The sequence below is a fragment of the Gobius niger genome (genome assembly GCF_951799975.1).
Source record: "Gobius niger genome assembly, chromosome: 14".
Classification (NCBI taxonomy): domain Eukaryota; kingdom Metazoa; phylum Chordata; class Actinopteri; order Gobiiformes; family Gobiidae; genus Gobius; species Gobius niger.
Window position 1 is genome coordinate 2,837,594 of NC_136865.1, and position 14,462 is coordinate 2,852,055.

The 14,462-nt window shown below is 40.9% G+C and overlaps 1 protein-coding gene across 1 annotated transcript in view; it reads left to right on the forward strand.

Moving 5' to 3' along the window:
- Window positions 1-14,462, forward strand: part of LOC306973614 (uncharacterized protein) — a gene marked incomplete at its 5' end in the record, with an annotated part of 80,125 nt that overhangs the window by 12,750 nt on the left and 52,913 nt on the right. The window contains one exon of the mRNA XM_079570581.1: window positions 234-359. Within this exon, the coding sequence (XP_079426707.1) occupies window positions 234-359 (126 nt within the window). The remainder of the gene's footprint in view (window positions 1-233; window positions 360-14,462) is intronic.

Here is a 14,462-nt window from a genome sequence, read left to right on the forward strand (position 1 = left end):
GGTGTATAAAGTCATACAGTGATAATAGAGCAGATTACAGTCTGTACTGGTTTAGTCCTGGTTTAGTCTTGGTATAGTCCTGGTATAGTCCTTGTATAGTCCTAGCATAGTCCTGGCACAGTCCTGATATAGTCCTGGTTTAGTCCTGGTATAGTCTTGGTTTAGTCCTGGTATAGTCCTGGTTTAGTCCTGGTATGGTCCTGGTTCAACTCTGGTTTGTGCCTGTTCCTCAGGGAGATTTGGACACCACACGAATGTGACGGATCTGAAGAATGATCATGAGGATTACAAAGCAAAGGCTAAATACTTCGGTCTGAGCGGGGAGAACTCCGTTGAGTGGAGCTACGACGGTGCGGCTGGTACTAAAACATTCACCTAAACAAACATACACTGAGGCATAATTATTATTACGCAAGTGAGTTTTCTGACCATATTGGGGGAGTTTCTGCGCATTTTAAAACTCCAAACTGTGTAAAACTGAAAAGGCTGTTGGATTGTCCCAGGTCATGGCAGTCTTTGTAACCAGAGGAACTGAGGTCAAAGCAGGTCCATGCTCTGAATGAGGGCCAGGATTATTCCCTCACACAAAATGGGAAGGAAGAGATTCTGAAAATCTCCTGATTGGAGGGATGCAGAGATTTTGAAATTTCCCCAAAACATATTGAGATGGGACACAGAACCTCAAACATTTTGTTGAAAATAGCCAACGGGGTCGTAAGAAGTTGACAAGAACAAAGACGTTCTTGTCAAGTATAAAGACGTCAGAAATCGATTTTCTATGCTGCCATTTTCAGCACCTGCAGGGTCCAGAAGTATAGTTCAGTGCTCAGAGACATTACAGAGAAAAGTGGAAACCCAACCACACCTAACTGCACAAATCACGCTGTCACTTCTATTTGGACGCTTGAAAGGCTTTCAATCAGATCACACGTGTCCACTTTAGATGGCGCTGCCAGTGTGCGATTCTGTAGAGAAAATCATTTCCTGATCATATACTTGTACTTTGGTGACAGTGGAATAGTTTTACCAGCCTACATTTCCCTGACACTTTCCTCTCTCCCTCTCCTGATATTATTTCAGTATGTGTTGGTTTGAGTGTGTGATAAAATCCCCTTTAAAACATGTTTGTAACCCAGTGCGTCCTTTATTGCCCGTTTTAATACGTTTATTGAAGCGTATAATTTCTCTGAACCGAATGCCTGGGCTCAGGAAAGGCATTTCAAACCACAGCTGCTGCTTGTCATGAAGATTTCCTTCTCTTCTCAGACACTGTTTCCGTTTGACTCTTCATGATGTAGTAGAGGTGGTTATGTTGCTCCAAATTCAGATGATCTATAGAGTTTTCTTGCATGTGTTTGCCCTCCTGCCTCCTCACGCCGCTGACTCACACCGCTCTTTTCACACACGCCGCCAGGCAACTTTAGACCGGGTCAGGAATGATCTAAAGATGAAGTCCATCCAGAGTCACTCTGATCTCATCAGTTCATTAAACCTTTGAAAACTGTCTTTAGATCATTCCTGACCCCGTCTAAACATTTCAGCTCATGTGTCGGTCAGTAGTGGTTGGGTTTCCACTTTTCTCTGCAGTGTCTCCTTATGCTTGCTTTTTCTCATGACAACGTTGCCTATTGACAACTAAACATTTGATGTTTATCTGTCCCGTCCCAAATTTGGGGAAATTTTGAGTCCTGCATCCCTCCAGCTTTTAACAAATAGTGACAATTGATGTATTTTCCTTCCCGTTCTGTGTGAGGGAAAACTGCTGCATAATAATTCTGCACTTGATTCAGAGCGTGGACCTGATTTGGAAACACTTCCTCTCATTACAAACTTCGTCAACACCCAGAACAGTTCAATCCAACAGCCTTTCAGTTTTACACAGCTTGGAGTTTGAAACAAACAAAAAGAACAATATGGCAAAAAAAACTAATTGTGCATACAGCGTGTGGAAAACATTCAAATCAATGATGGAAGAATTCAAAACATCTGTTTCTGTTTCAGGTTTCTGCGAGCCAGAGAAGGCTGAGTCTTGAACCAAGAAACTACACCCAAAATAAAGAGTTCCAAACACGCCTTGAGTCTCTCAGTGTTTAAGCCTCCGTAAAGAAATGTAAGAAAGTAGGCATTTGGTTTCCACATTTGTGAAAAAAAAAACAATCCCAGTAAGATTGTTATAGTCAGAGTAGCTCCTGAAGTAGATGTTCAGTGATACAGGTATGTCTACATGTCACTTTGTAAGAAAAAGTGCTAGAAGTCCTTATACCCTGGGGGTCGCGCCTCATTGAGGTGCAGGTAAACATCTGGCTGGTGCCACATTTCTGTGAGGCACATGAGGTCAATCTCCTTGTCGGTGATGTGAGCATGGATAATTAGGTGCTCCAACCTGCCTGGCTGTGCTGAGGCTTCCTTGTTGTGATTGATTGATTGATTGATTGATTGATTGATTGATTGATTGATTGATTGATTGATTGATTGATTGATTGATTGATTGATTGATTGATTGATTGATTGATTGATTGATTGATTGATTGATTGATTGATTGATTGATTGAACCAAATTCATGAACTGCCTCTAAAACCCTGAACTGTCACTCATAAAGGTGTTAATTTGAGTCCAAAGTGCCGTCATGCTAACCTGGCTAACGCCAGGCTGTGTTCGCTCAAATTATTTGGAGCCTGGGGACCATGGCCCAAATTTTCGCATGGATTTGGGAACCAATCACAGAACGAGGAGGGACGGCAAGATGATGACGTGCTATTCAGCAGACGGAAGCTTGTAGTTTATTTACGTATCCAACATGACAGCAGCAGACGCAAAGCTATCTTTCGACCAAGCTGTAGACCATGTTCTAAATAGTTTAGCTCGAAAGTTTATTTTAAAAGAAGAACAGTGTTTGGCTTTACAATCTTTCATCAGTACCAAGAAAGATGTTTTAGCCTTGCTTCCAACCGGATTTGGCAAAAGCCTAATCTACCAACTAGCCCCGTTAGTGGCTGAGGTAATGGGGTTTAGCAAACACCCGGTCGTTGGGGTGGTTTCACCATTGATAGCCTTGATGGAGGACCAGATAAAGGAGGCAGCAGAGCTTGGGATTTCTGCGGCACAGCTGGGTCCCGAGGCAGAAAATGCATCAAGAGTTGCCGGTACCAGGTGCCAAGTGCCAATGGGAGAACATGCTATCCACCGACATATACAGGATCCACCTGATGAGAAGTCCATCTGACCTATAAATGGTAAGTAGTATTTGTTAATATTATTGTCATTATGCCTGTACCTACTGTGGTTGTCACAATGTCACTGTGTGTTACTTTTCACTATCAATTTACAACTAAAGCTTCCGTGGCATAGCTTTCAGCTGTGTGCACACGGAGCATTCCCAATTAAAGATGTTGACGCTTGAGTGGGTATTATAACTAAACATGTGCAAGCGCAAACAATATCCAATGAAAATAACAATTTCTTCTTTCAAACAGGGGTAAGGCTGCGAAAGGACAGAAGGCCTTTAGGGAAAACTTTGCGAGGTTGGGAGAACTTCGAGCAATCGTAAAACCAGGTAGGTAAACCGTAACAATTAAGAGATCAATGTAACTTGTATGTGGTTCGACACAACGTTTCTAATACTTGGACACTGAAAACTTTGTTCATTATTCTTTTGACAAGCAACCAGCTTTATAATCATGGTTTTGGATCATCGCACCTCTCTCCCTATTGATTGTGCAGAGCTCTTAACTCACTGTCTGACATAAGACATTACAAAAAACACACATTGCAATAATCAAGTAATGCCTTGTTGTCACTTAAACATTGTTATTTTCGAAATACAGTTACAATATCATGCCGTGTATTCACCGTAAATAAACTATGCAGTGGTATGACTGTAATGCAAATGACTTCCATATTTCTGACTTATTGTATTTAATTTTTTTTTTTAGGAACACCGATATTGGCGTTGACTGCATCTGCGGATTTGCACTCAAGAGACATTGTCAGGAGACAGCTACACTTTCAAAATGAAAACAACATCATTGTTAGCCCCAATCGACCCAACATGAGACTGTCAGTAAGGCGACCTACAACTGATTCTCTGGACTGTTTGGACTGGCTGGTGAAGGACTTGAAAGAGAAAGGACTGGAGATGTTACCAATCACCATATACTGCCGGACAATAAACACACGAGTATTCCTCCACTTCAAGGCTGAACTTGGGGACAGTGCCTGGGTCAGTGAAGAGAAGAAAAATCTACTCATTGGGATGTTTCACAGCCATACTCTACCCGTGAACAAGAGCAGGGTACTTTCTTCATTGAATGGAGAAGGCAGCTGCAGAGTAACTGCGGCGACTACAGCGCTTGGAGTTGGCCTAAATTTCCCCAAGGTCTCCCATGTGGTCATGTATGGGTTAGCAGAGGACCAGAGGCCACTCTCCAGCAGGTTGGAAGAGCAGGCAGAGATGGCGCTCCCGCTCATGGTGTTCTTTATGCCAACAAACAGCTTGGCAACACAGACAAGGCAGTAAAGACAGTTCTTCAAGAAAGCCTAAATGGCTGTTTTAGGAAGGCACTATTTTGAGAAACAAGTGTCCAGTGTTGAACCAGGACATTCTTGCTGCACCTATTGCCATTCATTATGCAAGTGTCGCTCTGTAGCAAAACCCAATTACGAAATGCCTAAACAGATTTTAACACCTATCAGATGTAGACAAATCACATTGGATGAGCAGGGAGTGGTCAGAGAGCTTTTGGAGAAGTATAGGGACAGTCTAAGTCACCTGTACACAAATGCCTCATTCTGCACTGGTTTCAGCAATGTACTAATTCAGACAAGTCTTTCTGAAATATTTTTCATAACAGAAACTACCTGTGTTTGACATTAATCATGGCCAGGAAATCATACGAGTTGTTCACAAAGTATTTAAAGACTTTGATTTATGTGAGTTCCCAGACATTCCTGAAGAAACATATTTACCGCCAGATATTGACTTCACGGAGTACTTTGATGTTGCTGATGAGGATTTTGAAAATTCATTAAGTAGCATTGAGTCAGTCTTATCTATGCTTCAAATCTCAGATTAATTACTGAGCCACTGTAAATAACTGCTTTTGTAAATGTGTTTCATTTTGAATAAATATATTTTCTTAAACTTCATACATGCAGTTATGTGTCAATTAAAAAATCAGTAAGAAACACAGTCACAACAACTACATTAAGGCGTTAAATATATCTATAAAAACATATTTTTAAACGTCATACATGTGTAATGTGAATAAAACGTGAATTATTTTCAAAAAAACAAGTTAAAATAGACAGCACTATTAACACAATTGTCATTTGCTCAAGGTTTACAAAGGGACATTCATCGAGTTTGCTCATCATGCACTTCCACAGTGCCTTATGATCCAGCTTTGCCAATAGGTTCTTTCGGAAACCAGGGAGGGCAGCAGACTCTCGACCTCGTCTTTGTTTGAAAACCTCTGCTTCTTGCAGAGTGTCCACCAACGTGAGGATGCCTTTGGCCATGTCCACATGGCGATCACCACTTTGCCCAGATATGCCCAGCTCCATATCAGTGCCTGCCATCATTTCTTTTAAGACTCCTATAGACCTGCTTGTTCTGTCCGCAGAAGTCTCGTTCAGGTTAGGCTCCAGGCCCTTCAGGGAAGATTTCAGGAATCCATTCAAGAGCTCCAGATGTAAATCGAGTGGAATGTTTCTACCCTTGCCTCCCTTGGTGCTCCAAAATCTGTTCCACTTGAGACTGTGAGCAACTTGTGGAGACAATGTGGCATTCATTTGTACAGGAACTGGGTTTGTCTGCTTTTGAAGTGAGTGAATGTTCTTGGACAACCATCCATACGACAAGGGAACTTGCTCTTCAATATTGGTGTGGCTGATGGTTTACTTGCAGCCTCTGCAGCCTCTGTGATGTGAGGAAGAAGGACATATTTGTCCACGATTTCTGCAGTTACTCGGTTGAGCCATGTCCTCCTTGCTCCCGGAGAGGCCTCTGTAATGTTTTCCGGAATAAGGGACTTAAGACAATCTGTAAAGGAACAAACAAAATAGGGACTAAGTAATGCAGACATTTGCTATTGCCGATATTGAATCCGTGATCATGATGGTGCCAACATCACTGTGGGAGTTAACAGTTTATTTTACACCACAGGCAAAATTATGCATGACATAATAATCAGATTAATTTATTTCTAATTAATGGTTTACCTGTGACATGATCAAGGCCAAGATGCTCCATCACAGCAGCTAAGAGCAGAGCAGTCGTGTCCTTGATCACGAAGTGGGATGAGAAACTATGTCAATGTCGAGTAGGCCACATGCATCTTTTACTTGTGTCACAAAACGATCCCACTCGCTGCAGCTGCTTCACATCCTTTGTCAGGGAAATTCAGTGGTGGAACGTAAAGTAAAACATTTTCATAGTGACCTCTCTACGATGAAATGGTTTAGCCTCAGCTTAGACTTGTTTTTTGACCGAGTTCAATCTGTGTTTAGACCTGGTTTATTTCCTTTTTTTGATGCGAGTTAGTGGTTTAATCGTGTAGACCTTTTGTTTGATTCAAATGATTAAAAAAATCCTGCACATTAAACTCTTAAGTACTTTTACTTTTTACTTATAAAGTACATTTTACAATGCATACTTTTGAACTTCAACTTCAGTAAAAAAATCTTATCCGATACACACTTTTGGTCCTGTATCTAGACTTGTACTTAAGAATATCCACCACTGGGGGAATTGAGGAGATTAGACACTCACTCACTCCACAACAGTTAGTCTCTCTGTAGCCACTTCACATGCCGTGAGCTACACATGCACTCACTTACACTATGTTAAAATATGTTAGAATGTGAGTAAGCAATCAAACACCACATTCATACAGTCCATAGATGAAATTGTACCACACCATGCCAATGTCATAAACAGTATCCCCAGGAAGAGCACAGGTGAGTTCATGATGTCAGGACTGCGTTTCCCATCCCAGAACAAAGGACAGACAAGTTCATCAGAAACTGTGGGAAGCATTTAAGACACAAGAAACAACATACACAGTTATTGCTTTGCTGTTAAAGTGATTGAGGTGCTGAACAGTGTTCACAACCTCTCTTACAAAGACAATGTGTCAACTGTTACTATAACAATTAAAAAGTCTATAGTCCTGCCTCAACTTGGTCATTTTCATGAATAGAATGCCGTGGTCCTTGGCGGACTCTTTGAAGAAGATTTTGTGATGAATCTACATTTCAAATATACAAAACATATCCAAACATAAACAAGTGTAGTAACTGAAAGTCCATATATGCACTATTAAATTTTTTTTGCCAATAACCAAATAATCTAATGTATTTTTGGTTGTTTTTCACATGGTCTCTCACTTCAAATAGAAGTCGAATGGCACGCCAGTCCTCCAATTTGAAATACACCCCCTCCATTCGTTCCTCCTCAGTGTCTGCGTCTGCAAATCCCCACTGTGCATTACGGCCGTTAGCCTCTGTGAGACGGGCCCCTCCAATTAGCAAGTGTGGCCCCATCAGGGTCTTTGGGTCATAGTCATAGGCTTGTTCATAACAGAGTGTTACAGTTATTATGTTAAATTAACTTACTCTTGTTGTATTTATCTTAAGACTTCCACCAAGTCATTTCTCTTGTTCTCATCTTTGAAAAGAGGCCTAAGGGGAACTTCAGAGAGAGAAAATTGTAAATTAGAGATGTGTGCAAAATGTGTGAACAAAATGTAGCCACATTTGGATGTCCTGGTTGCATCTGACATCGGTTGATCGTGTTGACATTTCACTGGGATGTAGATGAGGAATGTGATGCACCACCGTCTCTCCAAAGCTTCAGAAACAGCCATGTGCTTGGTCATCATTCTAGTGGCAAGAACAATAAATTCACAGCGCATGAAAGCCTGGGTGCTCCGCTGTGGTAACTTCAGATTGTATTGTTGAAAGTCCGTTGTCGGTTTGATGTTGGAGATGTGCTGTGTAGCTATACGGTCTTTGACTGCAATGTGGTGTATCCAGTGTATACTTTTGTTGCTCCTATTGATGGACTGGTTGTGTGTATGCACAAAGAAATCCAGATTGTCCATGATTATTGAGTATGATGGCGGGCTGATGAGATGGCTGTCTTCCTGTCTGGGGGCTGGTGTGCTGTTTTCATCTGTATACATGCATGCCAGATGAAAAGAAATCAATCCATCTATGTACAACACATAAACTTATAAACTAATAATCAAACAAAGAATAACAGTAACTGTGTAAGTGTGTTTCATGTGGGGTACATTTCTCCCTTACCTGACAGAGGAAGGTCCTCCTGGCTTTGGGATGCTTCTACCAATTGTGTATCTGTGGCTTTAAAGCCACCTTGAAATTGTATAAACTCAGCCTCACAGCCAAGTGCCAACTCGTGTTGTTTCTTAAAGGGGGGGTATTGTGCAAAATCTACTTTTTCAAGCCTTACATCATGTTATTCTGTCATTCCCTCATTAAAAACATGCCTGAAGTGTTGCCTTGGCACATTCACGTATTTTTGAGTAATCTGTAAACACTCTGATGGCGGCCATTTTAGGGATAGGTTTGCCTGAGTCCTCCTAGGAACGCCCCCACCTCCTGGAGACGCCTCCGAGCTTTCGTCACCAGCCGAGTAACCAACCACTGCTCCTCAGCAGAACCCCCTCCCCACTGATGCCACAGACAGCGTGTGGAGGGGGCGTGTCTAAAGGCTCAGAGGTTCTTAAAGAGACAGAGGCCTATTTCAAGACATTCACTACAGCCATTTTGAGAGAGACATTTTATACAAGGCAGTTATTCTAATTTACTGCATTTACAGACCAACAGAAGGTTTGTCATCATTATAGTGTGATATAGACTGGTGCTATGGGACTGAAAAAAGCAGAATACCCCCTCTTTAACTCTAAACCTGAAAGAGTGAACAATATAAGACAGCTTATAAGCCTACACCTTTTCGGTTATGTTATGTTGAAGTATATTAAGTTCAATGTAAAATGCAGTACAGACAGACGAGGACCTGGAGTCTGTGGAGCAGCAAGTGATCCGTTTCATGACAAGTAAAGGAATCGAATTGGAAAGTGTGAACATTGAGGCCTGCCACCCGCTGCCTCGCAGAGACGCACTGAAACCAAGTATAATTCTAAGATTTGCAAATAGGAAACATAGAATTGCATTGCTCAAGCAGGGAAGGAAACTGAAAGGAAGGAATGTGCACATTAACGAGCACCTGACAAAAAAGAACGCAGACACTGCCAGACGGAAACAAAACAAGATACAAGCAACGTGGACATCCAACTGTCGAGTCTTCATCAAACTTAACGGACCGTCCGAACAGGCTAAAGTGCTTCAAATCAAGGAATGCTCCAAACTGGTCAACTACACATGAGGTAACACAAACCAAACATTCACATCATGACAGACAACACAACTAATGACTCATCTTCAGACAGTGAAGATCCAAGCGACATCCAGGAATCAGAGCTAGAAATATTCACAAGCCACTGAATATGCAACTTGATGTAGATCCAGACATACATTTTTACAAAAATATCTCCCATAACTGTAAATACTATCAGGACGAGCAGATCAATGTAGTAACAAAGGAAAAGCGCATGTCCATAATGCATCTAAATTGCCGTAGTTTATACACAAACTTTGATAATATAAAGGAATACGTAATTAAGTTTGACACAAAATTTGATGTAATCGCTTTATCTGAAACATGGATAAAGGAAAACAAATATGGATATTTTGAATTGGAGGACTATCAAATGTACAAACAAAATAGAAACAATAAAATTGGAGGAGGGGTTTCTCTCTATATGAAAAATGAACTAAAAGCCCAACTGGTCGAAAGTATGACAATAGCAGTGAATAATGTATTTGAATGTATCACAGCGGAGATCATTATGGACAAAAGGAAAAATATAACAATATCATGTATATACAAAGCGCCGGGTGCTGATATGGAAGTGTTCGATCGATTACATGGAACAGTAGTTTATAAATAAGTACCAGAAAGAAGTGTTTATCTGTGGGGACTTCAACATTGATCTTCTAAAAGTAAAATCCCACAGACCAACAGGAAAATGTATAGATACTATGTACAGCCTTTCTTTGTTTCCGATGATCACTCGTCCCACCAGGATTACTGCACTGTGCCACGTTAATCGATAATATATTTACAAATGTCTTGAAGCATAACAAGTGGAATACTGGTTAATGATATCAGCGACCATCTGTCAACAGACTGAAACAACCTAGATATGACCATAGTTAAAAAAGTAATATGTAACATAGCCAAGCCCTTCACTCATATTTGCAACACATCAATGCAATTTATAAATGTGGGGAGAGTCATCAATTAAATAACTACCGGCCAATATCTATACTACCTCAGTTATCCAAAATCCTGGAAAAATTGTTTGCCATACGGCTAAATGGATTCATTGAAAAACACAATCTACTTAATGATGGTCAATGCAGATTCAGAAACAATAGATCAACTGCTCTTGCTCTGGTGGATACTGTAGATAATATAACCGATAAAATTAAAGATAAAATGGATTGTGTTTATTCATAGACCTCAAAAAGGCCTTTGATACAGTTGATCACTGTATACTAAGGAAATTACTACAACTTGGGATAAGGGGAATCGCGTACAACTGGATAAAATCTTATTTAACTGACCGTCAGCAATATGTACAGATGGGAGAGCACATGTCAAGTCTGAGGAGAATCATTTGTGGAGTCCCACAAGGCTCAATATTAGGTCCAATAATGTTCCTGATATAAATAAATGATTTATGTAATGCATCATCAAAACTGAAATGTATACTATTCGCTGACGACACCACAATACTGTGCTCCTTTTGAGCCCAATTGAGATGAAATGTTTAAATAACTGTAAAAAATATGAATGTAAACAGCTCAAATAAACAGCCCAATCAATCAATCAATCAATCAATTCATGCTTGCTTTTGACCGAAAAGGCTATTAAAGAAGGTAGAAAAGGATTTAAGATCATTTAAACATTGAGGTTTATGGGGCGTGGTTTGAGTTCAGGCCTGTTCTTTGCATGTTGTCCATGTTTGGACCTGTTTGTTGTGGCCATCATTGTCTTTGTGTATTTTTTTACTCACTGCAAATTACTTTACTTTACTAAAGCATTTTATACTACTGCTACTAACTAAAACTAACACCCATAGAAAAGAACATTTCTTTACTCATACTTTTTGTATAACACTGTCTTTTGCCCTGCACTTGAGGGGCCCGCGGGCCGGGTTCGGGGCCCATTACAGTATCATTGCGTCGGACACGGGCCGGGCTCTGGCTTTCTTTTGCCCTGCCAATTAAAGCCATGTGGTGTGCAGATTTTTTTTAACCAACTTACTGGCGACATTTGAATGCAGCACCCGGGCGCTCTCCTCACTCCCTCTCTCCCTGCCCCGTCTCGACCCACCAACTCTGGCGAACTAAAAACAGTGGCCAACAAAAGGTCCGTGGCTCCGCTCCAGACGTGGCCACTGCTGGCACATCTGGCCCGCTCTGTGCCGACTGTCCCGGTCAGCAGCAGTGCAGCTGGACGGGTCATCGAGGACAGGGGGACTGGACTTGCCCCGGACCCTGTTGACGCTATTCTGTTTCTGCCTGTTACCAAGTAAACAGATTTGGTGCAGACGACTTTAAGCGGATCACTGTATCACAATGTAAGACAAGCTGTTATAGCTGGATATTTGATTGATTTTATTTTTGTAGCCTACATTTGGCTGCAAGTCAACTGTTCTGTTGCCGTGTGCACCGCAGAAGAAGTGTTTATTTACTCATACAATGTAGGTCAACTGTTGCAGCGCTGTTTAATCGGGGCAAGAGAGAGAGAGAGAAAAGTCAGGCCAGGCCGGGTTTGCTGATTCTGAAAATGTGTTGGGCCCAGAAATCAGGCCTGTGCAGGGCTCCATGCTCCTCTGCTCTTTAGGCTTCTTTTGTCTGCCCTCCACACCAGTCACAACAGCAGTCAGGAGCTACAGCGGACCATGGATGGTGAGGCTGCTGACGCGAGAATGTCAACATCAGACGGGGGAAGGAGACGCGGCGCTCCTGCAGACGACTTATCAACTGTTTTCAACAAAGAAACAGACTAAAAGCAGCGACTGAGAGAGAGGAGCTTCTGAAACAGGTGGAGGCGTCAGAACATGAGGAGAAACTTCAGTTGTTCAGCTAAACATGTGCTGCAAAAGCTACATTACTGCAGGACAAAAAGCACCTTTACCATATTTACCTTTAGGACACTGCAAAGCGAACACATTGTGTTAGTGTTTAAAACAACAGTAGCTCTCTCAGAGCTACATTATCATATCAATGAATTTAATCTTTATTAAGGACACATGTGCAAACACAAGATCCATAGTTAAATAAAAAATAAAGAATATGGAAATGTATTCAAATACTGCAAATAATGACAGCAACATTGACAGTAAAAAATATAAGCCCCATCAGTTCTAACTGTGGGTCACAAACAAGTCGGTAATTTCAAATTTAGAAGCTCAGCAAATGTTTGGCTGATTGGAAACCTGTAGAAGCTTAAACATGTGCAGATGGGTCATGTACAGTCTATTTGAAGTTATATCATAGCAATCAATAAAAAGTTGCCCGACCAACACAGGGTTTGCATTTTTGGCCCCCAGTCCACATGAGTGTGAGACCCCTGCTTTAGACGTAAGCTTCACTTACTCACTTACTCATGGGAAGGAGATGGACTAAACTTTTTAGGAACAATGTGAGAACATTTAAGAGGAAGAAAGGTCGGCCCATCACCTCTGGATAAATATATCTTGGACATTAGTATGTAAACTTGATAATGTTGTAGTTGTCGGTTGCTTTGTTTTTCTTTTGCTTTGTCTGGCAGTCTGTTGTTTTTGTTTGTTTTGTTCATTTTGTTTTATTTTATACATGTAAAATAACTAAAATCAATAAATAATATATAAAAAAGAAAAAAAGAAAGGTCGGTCCAGCTGTGATTGTATTTGTATTGACATCAAAGGCAAATTTTAAGCTGATGAGAAGAATAAACATTTGCGTTTGACAGAAGACTGAAGTTTGAACCGCTAAAGCCAAATAATAATCCCGCCTACGCTGGAATCTGATTGGCCAGCCCATCAGGGGGCTGCGGCAGTGTGTGGGAGTTCATTTGTTAAGAACAGTTCAAAGTCCTTTACCAAACAGGAATGTACCGTTTAAAAATGGAAATAAAGTGGAAATATCATTATGAAAATGCTATAGAAAGAAGAAATACTTTGTGGGTCTTTTCAGCCTGGATTTGAAATTCAGCAGAGTTGAGGCCTGTCTTAAAGTAACAGGCCACCGTTTACCTCCCCTGAGCTTAGACGGATTGATGTGTACCTGTCTGGTATTCACCCGTGCCCTCAGTCCCGTAAACACAGCACAGACGGCGTTAGCATTTAGCCGCTCCTCTCCTTTATGGACCCAAACGGGAGTGAAGTTAGAAGCAACCGAGCTCCTCCACGTTTTCCCTATTTAAATTAAAGCCTTTACCATCCAAGTTTAGTCACACAAAATCAAACATGGCAATTGTTCTAAGTGGATAAAAAGGGGAACTATATTGCAAGGTGTAGTAATTAGTTGTGGGGCTCGGTTGAAATGAAAAACAACAATTTTTTGCGCTAAAATTATTCAATACATAGATAGAAACATGAGTTCAACATAGGGCTGGGCGATATTATTATTATTATTATTATTATTATTATTATTATTATTATTTATTTATACAGGTGGTCTCTTGAGACTCAATGTCTCATTTGCAAGAGAGACCTGTTAAAACATACAAGGTAAATAACAGTTAACAATAAACAACAGTGGAACGATTAGACTATAACACAACACTAAAAAAATGTGTAAAACTTAAAAACAAGAGCAGTCACATGGAGGAAACTCCTTTACAAGGGATTTAAACTGATGGAAGGTCATGAGATGATCCACATAAAAGGTTTTCTGTGCCTCATTCCAGACATTTGGTGCGAAGTAGCAAAAGTCCTTCTTTCCCCATTCTGTCTTTACACGGTGAGACTCGAGAGTCAAAATGTCCTGAGACCTCAGCTGGTCAGCATCTGACCTGATATTTATAAGATTAAACAAATAATCAGGAAGGACACCAAGGAGAGCTTTATAAATAAACAGCAGACAGTGCTGCTCCCTCCTTCCTTCCTGCGTTTCCATCAAACAAAATGCGAATCTTTTCAAAATGCGCTAAAGCAAAGCGTATAACAGATGCGAATTTTACGTGTTTCCATCAAGCTGTTCTAGCGAATAACGGCACTGTTGTAACTATGGCAAACCAGAGCCAAAGATGGAGACCGGGCCACAATCTCATCCTCTGTCCACACAAACCTGTCCTTCTTATGCTGGGTTTACACATAACGGC